This window comes from Hibiscus syriacus, unplaced genomic scaffold (assembly GCF_006381635.1).
Source record: "Hibiscus syriacus cultivar Baekdansim isolate YM2019G1 unplaced genomic scaffold, ASM638163v2 tig00109957_pilon, whole genome shotgun sequence".
NCBI classification, from domain to species: domain Eukaryota; kingdom Viridiplantae; phylum Streptophyta; class Magnoliopsida; order Malvales; family Malvaceae; genus Hibiscus; species Hibiscus syriacus.
In genome coordinates, this window is record NW_024062539.1 from 2,480,696 (window position 1) to 2,500,580 (window position 19,885).

At 32.4% G+C, this 19,885-nt stretch overlaps 1 protein-coding gene across 1 annotated transcript; it reads left to right on the forward strand.

Annotated features, from left to right (window-relative positions):
- The first annotated feature begins 3,003 nt into the window (after positions 1–3,003).
- On the forward strand, positions 3,004–5,182 carry LOC120211032 (uncharacterized mitochondrial protein AtMg00810-like). Its single transcript, XM_039209655.1, has 3 exons — positions 3,004–3,046; positions 4,593–4,747; positions 4,802–5,182. Exons 1-3 carry the CDS (start codon positions 3,004–3,006, stop codon positions 5,180–5,182), a joined length of 579 nt encoding a protein of 192 aa, XP_039065586.1.
- The last annotated feature ends 14,703 nt before the right edge of the window (positions 5,183–19,885 follow it).

Sequence of the window (19,885 nt, forward strand, 5' to 3'; positions counted from 1 at the left end):
GTGTGAATTAAGATTCCTTCAATGGCTTGTCACTTGGCTGAAGTTGAGAAGACTCTCCCTTGGCTCAAACTCATCCAAATCATCCATGCATAAAATTCCCGTAACAAAATTCCAGCCTGCACTGTCTTCAATAAATCGATCATATCTCAAGCTCTCGATATCGGATTGAGATGATTCAAAAGGCATTGGAAAGATAAAAGATAGAGGAATAATTCCCACTTGATTTATGGAACCAAACACGTCTGTATCACATCCAGAATTCGAATACATTCTGACTGACATTCTTGCATCTGATGAAACCATTCAACTTCTCTCATGCACCTAGATACTAAGGTGAACTTATTCAATATTTAATTGAAAACATGCATGAAACAATTAAGAGTTAGTTTAGTATATGAACTATTTTGATGAATGAACTAGTTTAATTAATGAACTAACTTTATTCAATGAACTTGTAATCTTGAATGAACTAGTTTGATGAATGAACTAGTTTAATGAATGAACTCGTTTAATCAATGAACAACTTAGTTAAATGAAGTTCATAGCTAAATGAACTACATGTTTAAGTGCAATGAATGCTTTAATGAACAACACACTTATTAAAAGAAATGAATGTTATACAAACTTTTAAATTCTCATGCAAATTCAGGCACAAGCAGAATCATGCAAATGAATGATAAAATATAGTGCATAAATGAGCAAGTAGAGGATGAAGTAAGGTAGAACTCCCTTTGAATCAGCCTTGGTGAACTTCAATGATGTGATCAAATCAAAAAGAAAACTGGGGCTGGTTAGGATCACATCATCCCCTCCCTCTTTAAAGCAATTTGTCCCCAAATCGACACTTATTGTAAAAGGAAACAATCTCGACTTCCTTTTAGCTGGGAACTTCTTCATTCTTGTTTTGTACAAACACCATTCTTTGTTATTAAGTTTTGCTTGCCTTTGCACTTCACTTCCACGTTGTTCATCCGAATAGGTAAATGTTCTTTGCACTCCTTCTTTGTTAGAAATTCCATGACAATTGATGAAAGAACTTGTCCTTTCACTTTTCTCCGTTGGATCAACATAATGCTTAAGAAAGACACCTCTATTTTCCCTCCTTGAATTGTCATGTTGGCTGGTGAAGAGTGGTGTCTTTTGAACTCTTTCAAGTAGGTAGATATCACCAGCTATCTTATGCCTTGTTTTCTTCCAAATGATGTCCTTTAAAGAGATCGATAGTGCCCACTTCACATGCTTGAAATGGATAAGTTTGAGGCATCGATTAACAAAAGGATAAATGATCTTGCCACCATTAGTTGGAAGAATGTCACCATAAGCATGAAACAAGTTGCGGCAAAATAAATCAAAATTAGTAATTAAGAATTTAATAACAAAATAAATGGAAATAGAAAACCAGGGTTAATGTTTAATTGGCATTGGTTGCTGAATTTCCTTCAAGATTGGCAAAGAACTCGGGATGCCAACAAACACAACATTTGGCACTTTAAATGATGGATATTATGGGATGCTCGTTGGTTCTTCAAAAGGCATGATGCATGTTTCATGAATTTGAAATGGCATATCTTTTAGAGAATCCTGCAAAACAAAAGAAGAAAGAATAGGAAGAAAAGATTGGTTAGATAAAGTTCGTTCTTTTTCTTCTTTATACACAATTTTAATTCCATCTTGTCTTTCATTCACTACTTCATTCTCATTATGTTTAACTCCAACATTTTCATCACCAATTATTTTTTTCTCTTCACAATGTTCTTTTTCAATTGAACTCTCTTTGTTTTGCTACTTTTCCATCATGTCTTCAACACTTCTCTTCAAGAGAAATTGATATTATTTCACTTGATTTGGCGTTTGGGGTGCCAAAGTGATCTTCTTGTTGTTGTGTTCTGAAACATCCTCGAATATGATTTCTCCCTTGCTTGTTGCATTTTTGCTCTCATCTTGTCTCAGATTAACTTCTTTATTCGCCTCTACTTTGATTTCTTGTTTTGGTTGATGGTTGGCGACAACTTTAGACTTTTTAGCACTTCGATTAGGACATTGACTAAGTGCGTGTCCTTTTCCCAAGCATCGATAGCATCTAAAATCTGGATGTAAGTTGCATTTAGTTGGAGTAGTCTTCTCTTTTGACATGTACTTCCTCGATTGAGAAACTATGTCATCTTTTCTTGGTCTTTGACTCGAGCTAGAGATGAAACCTGAAAGGTGCTTTACAACATTACTTTCTCGTGAAATGGTTCTAATTTCTTCCATCGACAATCTTAACAACTCACGAATCATTGTTTGTATTTGTAAGTTAGGTACACTATTACCTGAAACTTGAGAATTGTATCCTGAATGATGATACATAATTAATAATAAAAAAATAACCTCACAAATAAAAGGAAAAACCTCACCAAACACTCCAAGAAAAGTCACTCCCACTTGTGTTTCACTCGGGATGACTTATACCCTTAATGTTCACTCATGCCTTTTACCACTCGTGCTTTGATTACAAGTCCTTTTGGGAAATTTCTCAAGGCTTAAAAGTGTCTAGTGGACTTTGGCTAAAACAATTATGGCTTGGTAGCAATGATAGTGAAAAGAAATTGGCTACAAGGAAAAGAGATGGTAAGTAAAGGTAACGAAATAGAATAATGGAATATAAAGATGAAGTAAATATTACTTTGTTTTTCTTTAAAGATGAAAAGAATTACTCTCTCCCTCTTTAAACTTTTTCTCTTTTTTATTTTTTTTTATTTTTTCTTCGATTTTTTTACAAACTCGGGAGAGATAAAATGATATACTTACTGAATCGGCTCGCTCTAATACCAAATGATATGATCTCGATTATGAGTTTCGAGTCATATATATGAATGCCCGATCGTGATTCTAGTGAGAGATTGAATTACTTGCTTTGAACTTGAAAATCATGACTTGTAAGATGTTAATGAAAGATAGAGATGTAATGGAAATGAAGGATTGATATGGAAATGATTTTTAGGATTTGGTTAAGTACGGAAGATGATGAAAGTTGTAGTTTGGATGGAATGGAAGTATGGCGAAGGTATGGGTTAGTAATAGCATGGAATGTGTAAGATGGATTGAAAAGAAAACGGATTGTGACCCTCAAACTATATGGAGTTAGGAACCAGCAATATAAAGAGATGGAATCAAAGTGAAAGTAGATGGAACGTGACCCACTAGCTATAGATGATGAGCTAGGAATCAACGCTATAACAAAAGGAAATGGATGAAGACTACAAGACTATCTTGAAGCCGATAAAGTTCCATAAGAGAACAAGAATGAAAGAAACCTATCAAATATGTTTTATATATTCAAATGTGTGTGTCTATAAATGATCCCAAAGGTGTCTATTTATAGTATTTTTAAGCAACATATGAAAAGACTCAAACGACGAAAACATTCTCATCAATTTAGCAATAAAATGCACTTAAATGCTTTGTCTTCTTATCTTAAAGGTTGGACGAATATTCTAGATCATTTTTGGGGATGGATCTAGACAATTTGAAGCTGAATTTGACCTTAATTTCGTCCAGGGGGTGGAACACTCTTGTTATTTCATGCTTAAAATTGTCTTAATAAGTGAATTAAATCACCCTTCATTGCATGCTCCCTTGAAGAATATGAACAACCCTTGACTTTAGATGATAACAATCAGCTTTGAATTCCTTGAATGTGTGAATTAAGAGTCCTTCAATGGCTTGTCACTTGGCTGAATTTGAAAAGACTCTCCCTTGGCTTAAACTCACCCAAATCATTCATGCATAAAAGTCTCGTAACAAAATTCCACCCTGCACTGTCTTCAATAAATCAATCATATCTCAAGCTCCCGATATTGAATTGAGGTGATTCAAAAGGTGTTGGAAAGATAAGAGATAGAGAAATAATTCCCAATTGATTTCTAGAACCAAAAATGTATGTATCACATCCATAATTGGAAGATATTCTGACTGGCATTCTTGCATCTGATGAAACCGTTCAACTTCTCTCATGCACCTAGACACAAAGGTGAACTTTATTCAATCTTTAATTGAAAAAATGCATGAAGCAATTAAGATTTAGTTTAGTAAATGAACTAGTTTGATTAATGAAATAGTTTAATTAATGAACTAACTTTATTCAATGAATTTGTAATCATGAATGAACTAGCTTGATGAATGAACTAGTTTGATGAATGAACTAGTTTAATGAATGAACTAGTTTAATCAATGAATTACTTAGTTAAATGAAGTGCATAGCTAAATGAACTACATGTTTAAATGCAATGAATGCTTTAATGAACAACACACTTATTAAAAGAAATGAATGTTATACAAACTTTTAAATTCTCATGCAAACTCATGCACAAGTATAATCATGCAAATGAATGATAAAATATAGCGCATAAATGAGCAAGTAGAGGATGAAGTAAGGTAGAACTCCCTTTGAATTAGCCTTGGTGAACTTCAATGATGTGATCAAATGAAAAAGAAAATTGGGGATGGTTAGGATCATATCACATCCCAACAGTGGTTCAATGGTTTTTCGAGTGTCGTTCTCAAGTTTGGTTTTCAACAATTACCTGTTGAACATTCCTTATTCACTAAAGGATCTGGTGATGCTTTTGTTGCTCTCTTGGTTTATGTGGATGGCATTGTAATTGCTGGTGCATATTTACAGTTGCTCCATAGGATTCAAAGTCTTCTACAAAAACATTTTAAGCTAAAGGAGTTGGGCACTTTGCGCTATTTTCTTGGGTTTGAAGTAGCTCGAAGTGCATATGGAATTTCTTTATCTCAGTGAAAGTATGCTTTGCAGTTGCTCAGGGATGCAGGATGTTTGGGTGTGAAACTGGTTGAATCTCCCATGGTTCATTCCTTGAAGTTGAGTGCTGATGAAAGAGAACCATTGCCTAATCCTCAAGAATATTGTCGATTGATAGGTCGACTTCTCTACCTAACTAACTCCAGGCCCGACATTGTTCATACGGTGCATTTGCTAAGCCAATTTGTATATTCTCCTCGTCTACCTCCCATGACAGCTTTGAAACATCTTCTTGCTTATATCAAACAGTCATCTGGGCTTGGATTGCTTTTTCCAGTTCACTATAGTGTTCAGTTGAGTATTTTTGTTGATTCAGATTATGGTTCTTGCCCAGATACTCGACATTGTACATCGGGGTTTTGTATTTTTTTATGATAGCATTGTCTCTTGGAAATCGAAAAAAGCAAGCCATTGTTAGTCAATCTTCCTATGAAGCAGAATATCGGGCTATGGTAGTAGTCGCTTGTGAGCTGGTTTGGATTGCTTCCTTGTTGTCCTCTTTTCATATCTTCATTGATTATGTACGTTTGTATTGTGATAACCAAGCTGCGATTAATTTGGCAACCAACCAAGTTTTTTCACGAACGAACTAAACACATTGAAGTTGATTGTCACTTTCTACGCGACAAGGTCAAGACTAGTTTTTTGAAGGTTTTCCACGTTCGTTCTTCAAATCAACTAGCTTACGTGTTTACAAAGACTCTTCGAGCTCCCATGCATCATGATTTTATTGCCAAGCTGAGTCTTCTTAACATCCATGCAATTCCATCTTGAAGGGGTATTAGGATATATTATTTGTTAAGTTAACCATTTGTTTGTTAGGTTAACTGTTAATTTGTTTTTTCTGTTAGCTTTGGTAGTTAGTTAGCTCATAGTGCTTGTATATAAACAACTTGATATATCACCTTTCTCATATATGAAAGACGAGAATTCCATTCTTTCATTGCTTTCTTGATTCTTATACAAAACTCAGTCTCATTTCTGAAAGGAACACTCTTTATCTGTACACACAGCTCATGTAGCTGGGTTTTGGATGAACTAAAATCAAGTATGGATAGTGGTGAAATTAACAACGGAGGGTCGGTTGGTGATAAAGAGCAATGGAGGGTTATCATTCTTATTTAAAGAGACAATCCGACTTGGTACACTGAATGTGATTTGGAAGTTCAAATATGAAACTGTGGTAATAATCAATGGGGCCCATCCCTGTTGTTACTTTGCCAAGAAAAGAAAACATCTTGGTGCACTGAATCTTTCCGAGTCCGGAGGACTCAGAGTGCAACTCGATTGTCTCCTTTCTTTTCAATGTAAGCAACTCATTCGCAAGTTACTCAAGTAAGAGAATCGAGTTTATTTATGTTATTTACAAGTTTAATCGAGTTTGATTGACTGAATTAGACTGATTTAAATCTTAAAAATAAAATTTAATTTATATTTGAATTAAATCTTAAATCTTAAATTAAACTTTATTTATTTTTAATCTTGTCATCAATTAGATTCGAACAATCATAATTCTTTCTAAATATTTTCCATGATAATGACAAGGATGAGTATTTGATCAAAACGAATAAATGAATTAAGTTAAAGAATTATATACTTGTACATAATGAATCTAAGAATATGACTAATATTAATCGTGATTAAATGAATAAGATAACGCGAATACTTAACCTAAGCAATGAATAAACAAATGTGATGACCTAAGATATGTTGTACTTTGGAGTTTGGACTTAGATTAAGTGTGATAAAATCGTATAAAAGATTAAAAATAAAAGAATGACTAGTTAATGGCTATAAATTCATAACAAACTAGCATGCTTGTTTTTATATAATTCAACGATCATATTTCTTATTTAATATGTTACAGGTTTCGTAGATCATGATAGAATAACGATGTTATTAGAGGAGTCTCACTTGAGTACCCGAGTACATTGATGAGGAGTTGAGTGAACTTGCAGAAGTTATGATTTTATTCGAGTCATGTTGTAATTATTTTATTATATTTTATTTATATATTCAAATTTCAAATAATTATATATTCAATTTTCAAACAAGAAAACTCTGCTTTTATATTTTTATATCTATTATAAATTATTTTAAAATTTTGAGTAAATCATATTCCTAAAGTCGTGAAATATGAAATCACTTTGGTGATCTAAGATATCATTAGCGAATTCAACGATTGGAAAATAAAATTCAGAAGGGTTACATACATTAAAACTTTGATATAGATTCAATGACTAATTCATTTTGTTGATAAGAATAACAAAATTTATATAACTAATTTAATTTCATGATAATCTAGGATATTTTAACTTATTGATGAATTTAATAAATATTAGTAGAATATAATTTTGGTCAAAATTGATTGATATTGTACTTTTGCTATTTTAAAAGTTATTATCTATCTCTTATTATAATAGCGTTTTAACCACGATGATAAGAACACTAATTAATTAATTAATTAATTTTTTTATACATAAAAGTTTAGGTTAAGAGTGATTCTCTCAGTTCAGGGTCAGGCATACCTAAGACCCAATTGAGATTTACATAGGATTTTACATATTGCCCATCAATAGTGACTGTGGTAAGATTCAAACTTAGCCTTACAAGCTTAAATTCCTAAATCCCAATCACTTCTATCAATACTAGTCGGCAAAAACTAAATAATTAATTATTCATGTCTTTTACACTAATTTTTTATAAACATATCTTTCAAATAATAAGAATAAAATAATGGAATAAAATAATAATAATAGTAATAATAATAATATATTTTAATAGTATTACCATTGTTTATCTATTATCCCATCATCATAAAGTTAATCAAAACAAACAACATGAAATAAACAGTAAAAAGCAACGACAACAAAAACAATAAACTAATTCAATTAAAAGCAACAACAACAAAACAATAAACTAATTCAATTAATTTGATTACATGTGAAATATTGTTTAATTATGGATGATTTAAACATGCATACTATAGGAATAATATGTTGAAAATAGGATATTGAAAAATATTATATTCTATTTCTCAATAATTTTACAAAAGTTTATTTATATAAAGGAAAACAACAAATTTATTAACAAACTAACCTTCTATTTAAACCAATCTGCTAACCTCAAAACAAATTATACAACTGTTCAAATACACTCTCTGTAACACCCATTTCTCGTATTCATCTTCGAATATGAATCAGAGATGTCACATAAACCATTAAAACATTTTCCTATTCAAAAACCGACTTGTTTCTTTTAAAATCATGAAATTTAACATTTATCACAAAATTAATTAAATCACGTAAAACTATAATATAACATTTTGACATCAATTTCAACCCCGGTTTTAGGCAGCAATTAGACAGTTCAATAATATTTCATATCATAAGCAAAACTGTCTAAAAAATTGCTTACTATAAAATCCACATAGATAGCATTTAAAACATAATTTAGTAAACTACTATTCATGCAACTACTAATTATAACTAGTAGTAACCATATCTAGTCTAACATATTTTATAGTTTACAAACCAATTTATAAATATCATATAAGAGCAAAATAACACCCATATAATATACATGCCAATTAGAAAAGCTAAAAATATCATAAAATGTCATACTGTTATTGAGGAGCATATATCATCTTCAAAAGTAATGCCAACTACACTCCTTACTCGGCTCGTTTTTTTTTTTTACCTATGCGTGAAATAATCACGTGCTAAGTTTTCACTTAGTGAGACATATATAAACTAAAGTAAGGTACTTTAAAATATGAAAATACCATAAATAACCAAAGTACTATAACTATCATATAAAAATATATGAACATAAAAATTGACTTATCAAAGTCATTCTTTTATCATATAACCAGTAAAACAAAAATTCTCAAATATGAGGCATTCAATGCCAAATCAAAGTACCCAATATAACATTTGATGTCATTTAATCATAAAACTGTACTTTTCTATATTTAACTCATGTAACCTATACTTTTCACATATTCAAATCATATAACATGTATTGTTTACATTTTCAAATAACAATCCAATGTATAATAAATGAGAATGGTACGCTAGTCATATATACGAGTGTACTATGTGCAATATAACTGTATGTGAATAAATTACTCATTTAGTGTCTTGTAAATCAATTGCACCATAAGTGTCATATTAATTTACAGGTACTATAGAGCACAACAACATTGTACCTATGATCAGGAATACATCGTACTAACATCATATACGTGTAGACAACATATCATATATGTGCCATAAAATGTATCATGTACTATGATGTAGACGAATGTACCTATGTAAAATCGATCGATAAGCACTCTACTTCATGACATGTCAGTTGTACCAATAACTCTCAATAAACATACAATGGGGTTTTTTAACAAATTCATATACTATTCACATATCAAAGTATCAATAGATACTAACATATCAAAACTTCATATATGAGTGCATTGGGCAGTTCAGACCCAAAATCATCTATAAACCATTTAATAAAAATATCATATAAAATATATTGGGTAATTTATACCCAAAATCATGTGAATACCATCTTGTAAAAAAAGAGTATAAAAATAAATCAAAATATGATTTAAATATTTTTATTTTCAAATCATTTGAGGTTAAATCATCGCAAGTCATCATCGCAAGTCATCCTCATATATATATATATATATATATATATATATATATATATATATATATATATATATATATATATATATATATATATATATATAAAGATAGGTAAGATACACTCATCTAATTTGTCTCACTAGCTATCCGTCACTAATGATACGCTTGACTTTTTAACTTTTTTCTTCGCTTAAAGCTTACTCTTATTACGGTCTTGATCGCAATCTTTTGGCTATGGAGTTCACGGCAACTAAGGAGAAAGATGATGGAGTTTTATTGATTTTTGACTTAAAATATTATGATACACTTGTTAAAAAATTAATTAAAATGAATTACAAATTCATTTTATGCTAAAAAGACCTTTTTATGCTTTGAAAATCATGATAATTACTACCATACCATTATCATGACATCATCCTTCTTAGATCATCTTCCTTACATCATCAAAGTCAAATATGAACAAAAATATTCATATTTCCAACTTTGTTCTTATAAATTTTCTGAAATTACAATCTAGTAACTTAAATTCAATGATCTTGGTTTAACATGGAAAATCAACTTAAATCCGAAAATCCATGTTAAATTTCACCAATTAAAAATATGGAAATGACAATATTAACCTTTTATTGTCATTATTCAAAATTTCCTGAATTTATGATTCTATCCGATTATTCGAATTTTTATTGAACTTTAATGCTTTATAACTTGTAATACAAATTCTGAATCAAAAATATGATTTCCACGAAAATATCATTCTTGGGGATGAACTGTTCATTTACTAAATAAATTTTTTTTTCAAAAAAATTACCATTTTGGCCCCTAAACTCTTCCCAAATTTATATTTTGGACACTAAACTTTCAAAAATTGTATTTTGGTGACTAGCCAATATTTTAGGGTATTACGCTCTCAACAATCCCCTCGAAAAATGTCTTTAAGCCCCAACTTGAAAACCAGGTACAAATGTTGCTTAATTCCTATAGCTTTTGCCATTACATCTACAAGTTGTTCTTCGGTTCTGACATGTTCGGTTTATATCACCCCTTCTGCATTTTTTCTCTGATAAAGTGACAATCTTTTTCGACGTGCTTAGTCCTCTCATGAAACACATGATTGAGAATCATTTGAAGAGCATCTTTTCTATCACACAATAACTAAGAACGCTTCATTTCTTTTACTCCAAGTTCTTTCAACCAACATCACAGCCACACGATTAGCCATACTTTGGTATTCAACTTCTACTGATGATCTTGCAATAGAACATTGCTTCTTTGATTTTCAAGATATCAAAGAATTCCCAAACTTAATACAAAATTCTATAACAGATATTATAGTCATAGGACATGATGCCCAGTCTCAGTCACTGTACACAATAAGTTGTTTTTTACTCGATTCACTTAGTAAGATTCCATGTCCAGGATTCTTCTTGACATACCTCACCACCCCGATTGTTATCTCAAGATACGATTATTTTGGTTGCTATATAAACTGGCTCAAAAAATGTACAACAAAAGTAATATATGATCTTGTATGTGTCAGATAATTGAGCATTTCTACAAGTCTATGAAATACCCCTTTGTTCTGCACCAACTTATATTCACTGCATGTCTTCAAGACTTGGATCAAATTCATAAGTTGTGAGTTTTTTATTCTGCTTTAAAGAAGTCAGTACAGGTTTTGCTCCCAATTAATTTCAGGGCATGCTTCTTTTGATTGAGCATTATACCCTCTTTTGATCGAAGAACTTCCAAGCCCAAAAAATATCTCAATTCTCCTAGATCCTTCGTCTTGAAAGTTTTGTTCAAAATCTCTTCAAGTTCTTCTATCATAAAAATATTGCTGCCAGTGATGGGTATATTATCAACATCTATCATCAAGATAACTATGTCATCATTGTTTGTAATTTCTCAGTGAAGAAAGTAAACCTTAGAATCGTCACTTGTATCAAATCGTTCCTTGAGATCTTGCCAGACTTGAGCTGTCGAGGTCGCGAAGACGATGCCCGTTGAAAGATCACCACTAAAAGTATTAAGGATTCATGAAAGAACAAAAACATTACAGCTTTCCTACTGCGAATGCAGATGATGTTCATAATTCTCCTTCTTGCAATCGCCATCTACAAATCCCAACTTATTCTTCATCAAGAAAGCAATTCGCATGGATCCACTCTAAATGCTGTAATTCTCAACCCCGATGAGGTGCTGAGAGACCAGTAAACCATCAGGAGAGTTGATGGGTGTAAAAACAAAGGATGGTTGATATCAATCATCAAAACAGCATCGACCAACGACATCGTACCATAGAAAAACACGAATGATTGAAAATAGGGATTTGTCCAGTAATGGATTGAAAGAGGGGCCTAACAACACGGATAGACAGGCCCAAAGAGAAAAACAAACAGGCTTAGTGATCAATAGGAAAAAATGACTGAAAAATTTTAGAGTTTCCCGAGAAAATCATTTGATATCATGTTAAAAATAGAATACTAAAAAAATATTTCATTCTATAACTCAATAACTTTACAAGAGTCTGTTTATGTAATGGAAAATAACAAACTTATTAACAAACTAACTTGTTATCTAAACCAATCAGGTAACCTCCTAATATATTATACAACCGCTCACAAACACTCTCAACATAATATAATGATTTAAAGTATGTATTATTTTATCCAGTAATGGATTGAAAGAGACTAGGATGGTTGTCCCTTGAAAATTTTAAATTTATACATATTTTAAATATTTTTTATATTTATAATCTATGTATACCCGTAAAATTTTATAAGTTTGTTATTTCTCTAAAATATTATAATTATTCAATAAATATCAATTGTTCAGAAGATAATTTAGGTGATGAAAGGAGATGATAAATAATGTAATATATGTTAATATAAAAATTTAAGCACGAACCAAGTGATCTTTGTGGTAAAGGAATTGTTATTATTCCTTGAGGATCCAAGTTCAAACACCGAGAATGTATGGGGTGTGAGCATTCAATGTTAAGAGGTCAATGTTAAAAGGTTGAGAGTTATCTTTGAACTAGTACTGACTTGCAATTACCCCATATTAATAAAAAAAAAAACCTCAATATTTTTTATGATTTTAAAAAGATTTCATAAAATTTTAATTCTAAAAAGATATTTTTATAATTTTAAAAATAAATTATAAATTGTATATATATTAAATATTTTTATTAAAATTTATTATTATAAACTATTAAAAATATCAAAAAAAATTAACTACAATTGAAAGTAAACTGATATATTATTAATTAATTTTAATATAATACATTATTTCAATTAACATAATATATGCATAATGCCTATTTTATAATAAAATTAAATTTAATTCACAATTTCTAAAAATTCATTATTCTAAGTAAATAATATTCAGAGATAGTGATTAAAAGATTTTAATTAATCCATTTTCTTTAAGTTATGGGTTCAATATCCACTATAAGTAAAATTCACCAACGCTCCTTTACATAGAAATGGTTAAAAAACATTCAAACTATATAGTGAAACCCTAGTGCAGTCCTCTGACACCTAAACTCTCAAGCAACCCAGCCGTCACAATTACGAGCCACCAGACCTGGTAATCCTCCGACTGCTGGTATGGAGCTTGATATGCAGACCACCCCTAGCCTTCCCAATCCACGCCCAACTCCTATTTCGTATAAGGACACTTTTATTGGTGGAGATCATTCGATTCCACCAGCCGACGAGGAAATCTTTGAAGACGATGACATTGAAATAATTGATGGCGATATTTTTCGGGGCAGCGTTAATGGATTAATTTCAATCTATTTCTCGAATCGGATTATAGACCTGGCCATTAAAAGTTTTAATCAAACAGTTGTGATCAAATTGCTTGGCAAGAAAATTGGTTACACGGTTCTTCGCAATCGGCTCTACAATTTATGGAAGCCGGCACAACCCTTTCGACTTATGGAAATTAACAATGACTATTTTTTAGTCTCGCTTCGAACCCATTCGGACTATTTCAAAGTTCTCGTAGATGGACCTTGGATGATTTTTGGCCATTATTTAACGGTAAAACCATGGTTGCCGGATTTCTCTACCACAGCCGTTCCCTAGCAAGATAGTTGCTTGGATTCGCCTGCCGAATTTGCCAGTAATGCTCTACAAATGCAACATCATCAATGAGATTGGAGAATGTATTGGCCCTGTTCTAAAGATCGACTATCACACCGAGAGTGGGAGACGTGGCAGGTTTGGCCGAATGGCCATCAACATTCACCTAAAACGCCCTCTTATCTCCAAACTCGTCATTAATGGGAATATTTAAATAGTTGAATATGAATCCTTGCCGTTAATATTGTTGGAAATAAAACACTCACACAAACAACTTTTATTGAAACTCAAACAAATATTACAAGAGCACTCTCACTCAAAAATAAGAACTACAACTCACTCTTATAAGATTTTGCTTCTTCACTCACTTAGAAGCTCTTAATTTTTCTTGATGTTTAAAACTAAAATGGGGAGGGGTATTTATACTACTCAAGAATAATCCTACACCACACAAATAAACTAAATTAAACCATTACAAATTCAACAAATACCTAACTCTCACCTAACTAAATTGATGTAAGCAATGACATCATCACTTAAATGATGTAAGCAATGACATCTTTACTTAAATGATGTAAGCAATGACATCAATTTAGTTTGGGTTTGGGTTTAGGCTCCCATAATGGATCAAGTTTATGATCCAACACCCCCCTTTAAACTTGATCTTGTGACCACTAGTAAGTTCCTTAATCTTATGAAGTCTTCACTTTTCAGTGGTTTGGTAAAAATATCGGCAACTTGATCTTGTGACTTCACGTATTCAACTTCCACATCATTTCTTGCAACACACTCCCTTATATAGTGGTAGCGAATGTCGATGTGCTTGCTTCGATCATGGAATACTAGATTCTTTGATAAGGCAATGGCTGATTTGTTATCGACACAAACCTTGGTAGGCTCTTCTTGTATCAAACCTATCTCCTTCAATAGATTTCTAAGCCAAATTGCATGACAAACACATGAGGTAACAGCAACATATTCTGCTTCACAAGTGGACAATGTGACAATCGGTTATTTCTTTGACATCCATGTGAACGCAATATCTCCCATGAAAAATACGAATCCAGTAGTGCTCCTTCGATTATCTATGTCTCCACCCCAATCGTTGTCACTATATCCAACAAGCTTGTAATCATTAGAAACTGAATAGAATAAGCCAAAGTCAATCGTACATTTCAGATAGAGAAGAATTCTCTTTGCGGCTTTAAAATGGGTGGTTGTTGGAGATTCCATGTAGCGACTAACCAATCCAACTGCGTGAAGAATATCGGGTCTCGTGCAAGTTAGATAGCGTATACTTCCTACCAAACTTTTGAAGAATGTTGGATCTACACTTTCGCCTTCTTCATGTTTGGTCATCTTGATCCCGTATTCTGCCGGTGTGCTTATTGGCTTACAGTTCTCCATCTTGAACTTCTTCAGTATCTCCTTTGCATAGCTTTCCTGTGAAATAAAAATTCCATCATTTTGTTGCTTAACTTCAATGCCAAGGTAGTACGCCATGAGCCTCATGTCTGTCATCTCGAATTCTTTCATCATCACATCCTTGAATTCATTAAACATGCTTGGGTTGCTTCCGGTGAAGATCAAATCGTCCACATAGATACACACTATCAAAATATCTTCATCTTTGATCTTGATATATAGAGCATGCTCGTAGGGACATTTGTTAAAACCATTCTCTTGGAAGTACTTGTCGATTCGGCTATTCCATGCCCTTGGTGCTTATTTTAGCCCGTAAAGAGCCTTCTTCAACTTCAACACCTTGTCTTCGTGCCCTTTGACTTCATAGCCTGATGGTTGCTGAATGTAAACTTCCTCTTCAAGAACTCCATTTAGGAAGGCGGACTTTACATCCATCTGTTGTATCTTCCACTTGTTTTGAGCTGCCAAAGAAATGATTAGTCTGATAGTCTCCAATCGAGCAACAGGAGAAAATACCTCATCATAGTCAATTTCAGCCTTTTGACTATATCCTTTAGCAACTAGCCTCGCCTTGTGCCTTTCAATCTCTCCTTTGGCGTTTTGCTTTGTTTTGTACACCCATTTGACACCTATCGCCTTATGTCCCTTGGGAAGTGAGGTAAGTTCCCATGTGTCATTCTTCTATATGGCCTTGATTTCTTCATCCATCGCATCTCTCCATTTCTTTTCTTGTATCGCTTCTTGAAAGCTCATTGGTTCACAATCGGCAAACAAACAAAATAATGTAAGATTATCTTGTCGTTCAGTTACCTCATAGAGATCTCTAAGGCTTCTTGTGCGTTGCACAACTCTTTCACTTTGACTCTCACTTGACGATGACGAAGGTGATGAGTCTCCTTGAGTGGTTGATGTTGGTGAAGTGGGTGGAGTTGCAAGCTCTTGTTGAGATTCATCTAGTTGTTCCCTCATTGTCTGCTCATCTTTTTCAAACTGAGGAAAGAAATTGAAGTCATCTGTGTGAGAGTTAAAATCCCATTCTCCTTCTTCATTGAAGACCACATCTCGACTAATCACAAACTTCTTATTGTTTGGATTGTACAACTTGTAGCCCTTCGAATTAGCATCATAGCCGATGAAGATAAAACTCTCGTTTTTATCATCAAGCTTCGTTCTTCTATCGTCTGGTACGTGAACATGGGCTATACTTCTAAAGGTTCTCAAGTGGGAAATGCCAAGCTTTCTTCCACTCCATGCTTCTTGCGGTGTCTTTCCCCATACACTTCTTGTTGGAGATCGGTTTGTCAAGTAGACTGCACACGCTACTGCCTCCGCCCAAAATTCCTTGGGTAGTTTCTTGCTTTTGAGCATCCTTCGTGCCATGTCGAGGATTGTTCTGTTCTTTCTTTTTGCCACACCAATTTGCTGGGGGGATCTAGGAACTATCATTGGTCGACGAATTCCATTTGCTTCACAGAACTCTTGAAACTCCCTGGAAGTAAATTCTCCACCTCGATCGGATCTCATGGCTTTGATATTTCTACCACTTTCTCTCTCCACTGCTGCTTTGAACTTCTTGAAGACTTCAAAAACTTCTGACTTCTGTTTCAAGAAATATATCCAGGTTTTTCTTGAAAAATCATCAATGAAGAGAAGAAAATAGTTACTGTTATAGAGAGATCTTGTCTTGATCGGTCCACACAAATCGGTATGGATGAGCTCAAGTGGCTTCTTGGCTCTTGTCTCTGAGTCCTTTGGAAAGCTTTTCCTGAATTGTTTCCCGACTAGACACCCTTCACAGAGCTGGTCAGGATGGTTGATGCGAGGTAGTCCTTTCACCTACCTCCAAAATTGAGATGCCCAAATCGAAGATGCCAAAGCCATGATGCATCTTTGTAGCAAGATTTCAGGCACTTTGCAACATCATTTTGTATGTTGATTAAGAACATTCTATTCTTTGACATCGGCACTTTAGCAATGAAGTTATTCTTATCATCTTTTATAGAAAGATTATAATTATATGTGAACAAAAGTACTTTGATGTTCCAAACAATGCTCCTCAGTCGAATGTCCTATAAAAGTAAGGGTCGTGTTAATTCTAAAACAGACGTATTAGGTCCTAATAAGAGTTGTTATTGTTGTGATTCTAATGTTGGTTATTAAAGGACTCGTTAATCCGAGATTGTGTTGGCTCAAATTATTGAAAATTTAGATTTGTGAAATTGAATTCTACCAATTTATGCTCCATGGATTTTCTCATTTCTCGTTAGACTCACTCAAATTTGAGTTTCTTTGATCTTAATGAATTCTTTCTAATGATTTCCAAAATGATCTCTCTTTACAGATTTTTGATAGAGTTCGATTATCGAGCCAGACCTCAAAGTTTGCATCATAAATTCGTAAGAACCCGTATTTATGAATTCAAATTTTGTTCTCGGTAGTCTGTGAATGCTTCGAACATTTTGTTGATTTTCTTTTAGTTTGATCTTTAGACAATTTGTTATGTTCATATGATTCATTCAATTGTAATTTCCCAACACGTTCTAATGAATGTCGCTTTGAGTTCCACCAAGAAAAATATTTGTAAACCTCACGTCCATTTCTTGATAAGCTCTGTGTAATACGAGTCTGGTAAGACCTCCGACCACGTTGGTGTTTTTATATTTTTTAAAATATCATTCAGACTACATTTGATTTGACATTCATTTGTATCGTCTTTGTTACCTCGATGGTGTCTATTCGAGTCGAAGTATCGTAGAACATATTAGAGGAACAAACATAAATTAAAGATTTTGTTTGTCTCAATTCTATAAATTTTAACCAACATCTTTAAATCTCTTGTGAATTATTAATTATAGAAAAAAATCCCTTCGACATATATACCTAGAAAAGTTACTCATTTTGTTCGAGGATCTAGTTGCAAATATTAATGAATCAATTATACATGGATAGTAGGGTTTTCACAGAAATCTGCTCGATTACGACTAAGTGAGTTCGTTACTGTTAAATATCTTTTAATATGTTAGAGGTAATTTGATCCATGGTGGTGAGATTTAAATGCGTCGAGATGCTGGTAGTAAAGGTCTTTTAGAGGATTCAATGAGTCGCAAAATGTGTGCAACTTGAGTGTCCATATCAATAATTTAATTCAGGAAATTTTGAGGATAAAATTTTATTTTAGGAGGGGAAAGTTGTAACGACTCAATTTTCCATGTCAACATTCTATTATTCACCCAAGAATTTGGGTCCATCGATTCGATTTTGGGTTCAATTGGGTGAAAAATTAGCCTTATTAGAGTAAAAAATTGATTTTTAAGCTTGGGATAAAAGGAAAGGACCTATAGTGCAATTTTCCCATTGAAAAAAATAATTGATGATTTTAGAATGATTTTTAGCTTATGGGCGTGGCCTTTTTGGGTGATAAGGTTGACCACATTTCCTTCTCCTGTCTTCTATAAACTTTCTCTTATTCTTTTCTTATTTTCTTCTTACTCTCTCTTCTTCTAAGCTTGAGAATAGGTCTGTAAACGAACCACACAAATAAGAACGAGGGTATGTTCATTTGTTTAATTTTAACAGAATAAATGAACAAACACGGATAACTAAATGAACATAATTTCTTCTTCGTGATCGTTCGTTAAGAAATATAGCTTGTTCGTGTTCGCTCATGTTTGTTCATTAAAATGATAAACAAACGTAAATGAACATAAACAAACAAATGTAAACGGACACAAACGAACAAAAATGAAAGAACTTAAACGAACATAAATGAAAGAACGTAAAGAAACATAAACAAATGTTAACGAACATAAACGAGCACAATAAATATATATAAACGAACGAAAATAAACCTGAACAAACATAAACAAACACAACAGACGAAGATAATCGAACACAACAAATGAACTCAAGCAAACGTAAACCACAACAACAATAACCACATAAAGTTCATTAATATAGGCTGCAACTTTAAAGTTAATTTGTTCGGGAATGATAAAAACATGCATACATCATAAATAACCACATAAAAGTCTTAGAGTTAACTTGTTCAACAAAACAATCTTCTTAAAATCAAAACATCTTCAACAATCTTCGTAACAATATTCGATTTGCAACCAAACAGATGAAATTATATTAAATTAAAGGATTTATAAAAAAACTTAAAAGTATACTAAATTAGCGAAGTTATATCAATTCAATCAAAATCATTCCTCGAGAAAGCTCGACATATATAATGTCTTCATTTTGCAACAACAAACCAAAATGATATTAATAACTGTAAAACCAAATTCATTAAAAATTAAAACATAGAAAAATATATTGTTTTTATTTTTCTCCAACCTATAGTAATGATGATACCAAACAGCTCCACAAATAAGCATATCTACTATGTAAGTTTCTAAAAAGGAACGATGTGGATCAATAACCCTTCCACTAATACTAAAAGCAGATTTAGAAGTAACGGTAGTGACCAGAATTGCCAAGATATCAGGCTTCAAAATATAAACCAGTCTCATCAATGTAAACTCCTTCCAAATAAGTGACTAATTCTGACTTTAAAAATGCAAAAGAATCAACACTTCTAATATGTTGATTATACTTAGATGTGTTGATTTTTGTACCTTTACCAAACTGATTGGTCAAAGAGCTAAATCCACTCTTAGAAGTACCATCAACACTAACATCTTGACTCTTATTAGTTCCAGTAGATGAAACAATATTTGTGCTTTATGAGCCTCAACATATTCTTGTGAATAAATGACATTGAAAGATAACTCAAGTAATTTCATTTTATACATAGTGGAGAAAATTACATAAAGTAAAATCAAATAATATCATTAAAAGAATATTCAAATAATTTTATTTTATACCTGGTGGAAAATTGAAACTTATTAAACTTAATAATGACATTA

What these genes read in the sequence shown, in the direction of transcription:
- LOC120211032 (XM_039209655.1), top strand. Translation starts at nt 3,004, where the DNA reads ATGATGAAAGTTGTAGTTTGGATGGAATGGAAGTATGGCGAAG. An exon ending in GGAATGGAAGTATGGCGAAG is followed by an intron (nt 3,047 to 4,592) that starts GTATGGGTTAGT and finishes TATTCACTAAAG; the next exon opens with GATCTGGTGATGCTTTTGTT. An exon ending in GCTATTTTCTTGGGTTTGAA is followed by an intron (nt 4,748 to 4,801) that starts GTAGCTCGAAGT and finishes TATGCTTTGCAG; the next exon opens with TTGCTCAGGGATGCAGGATG.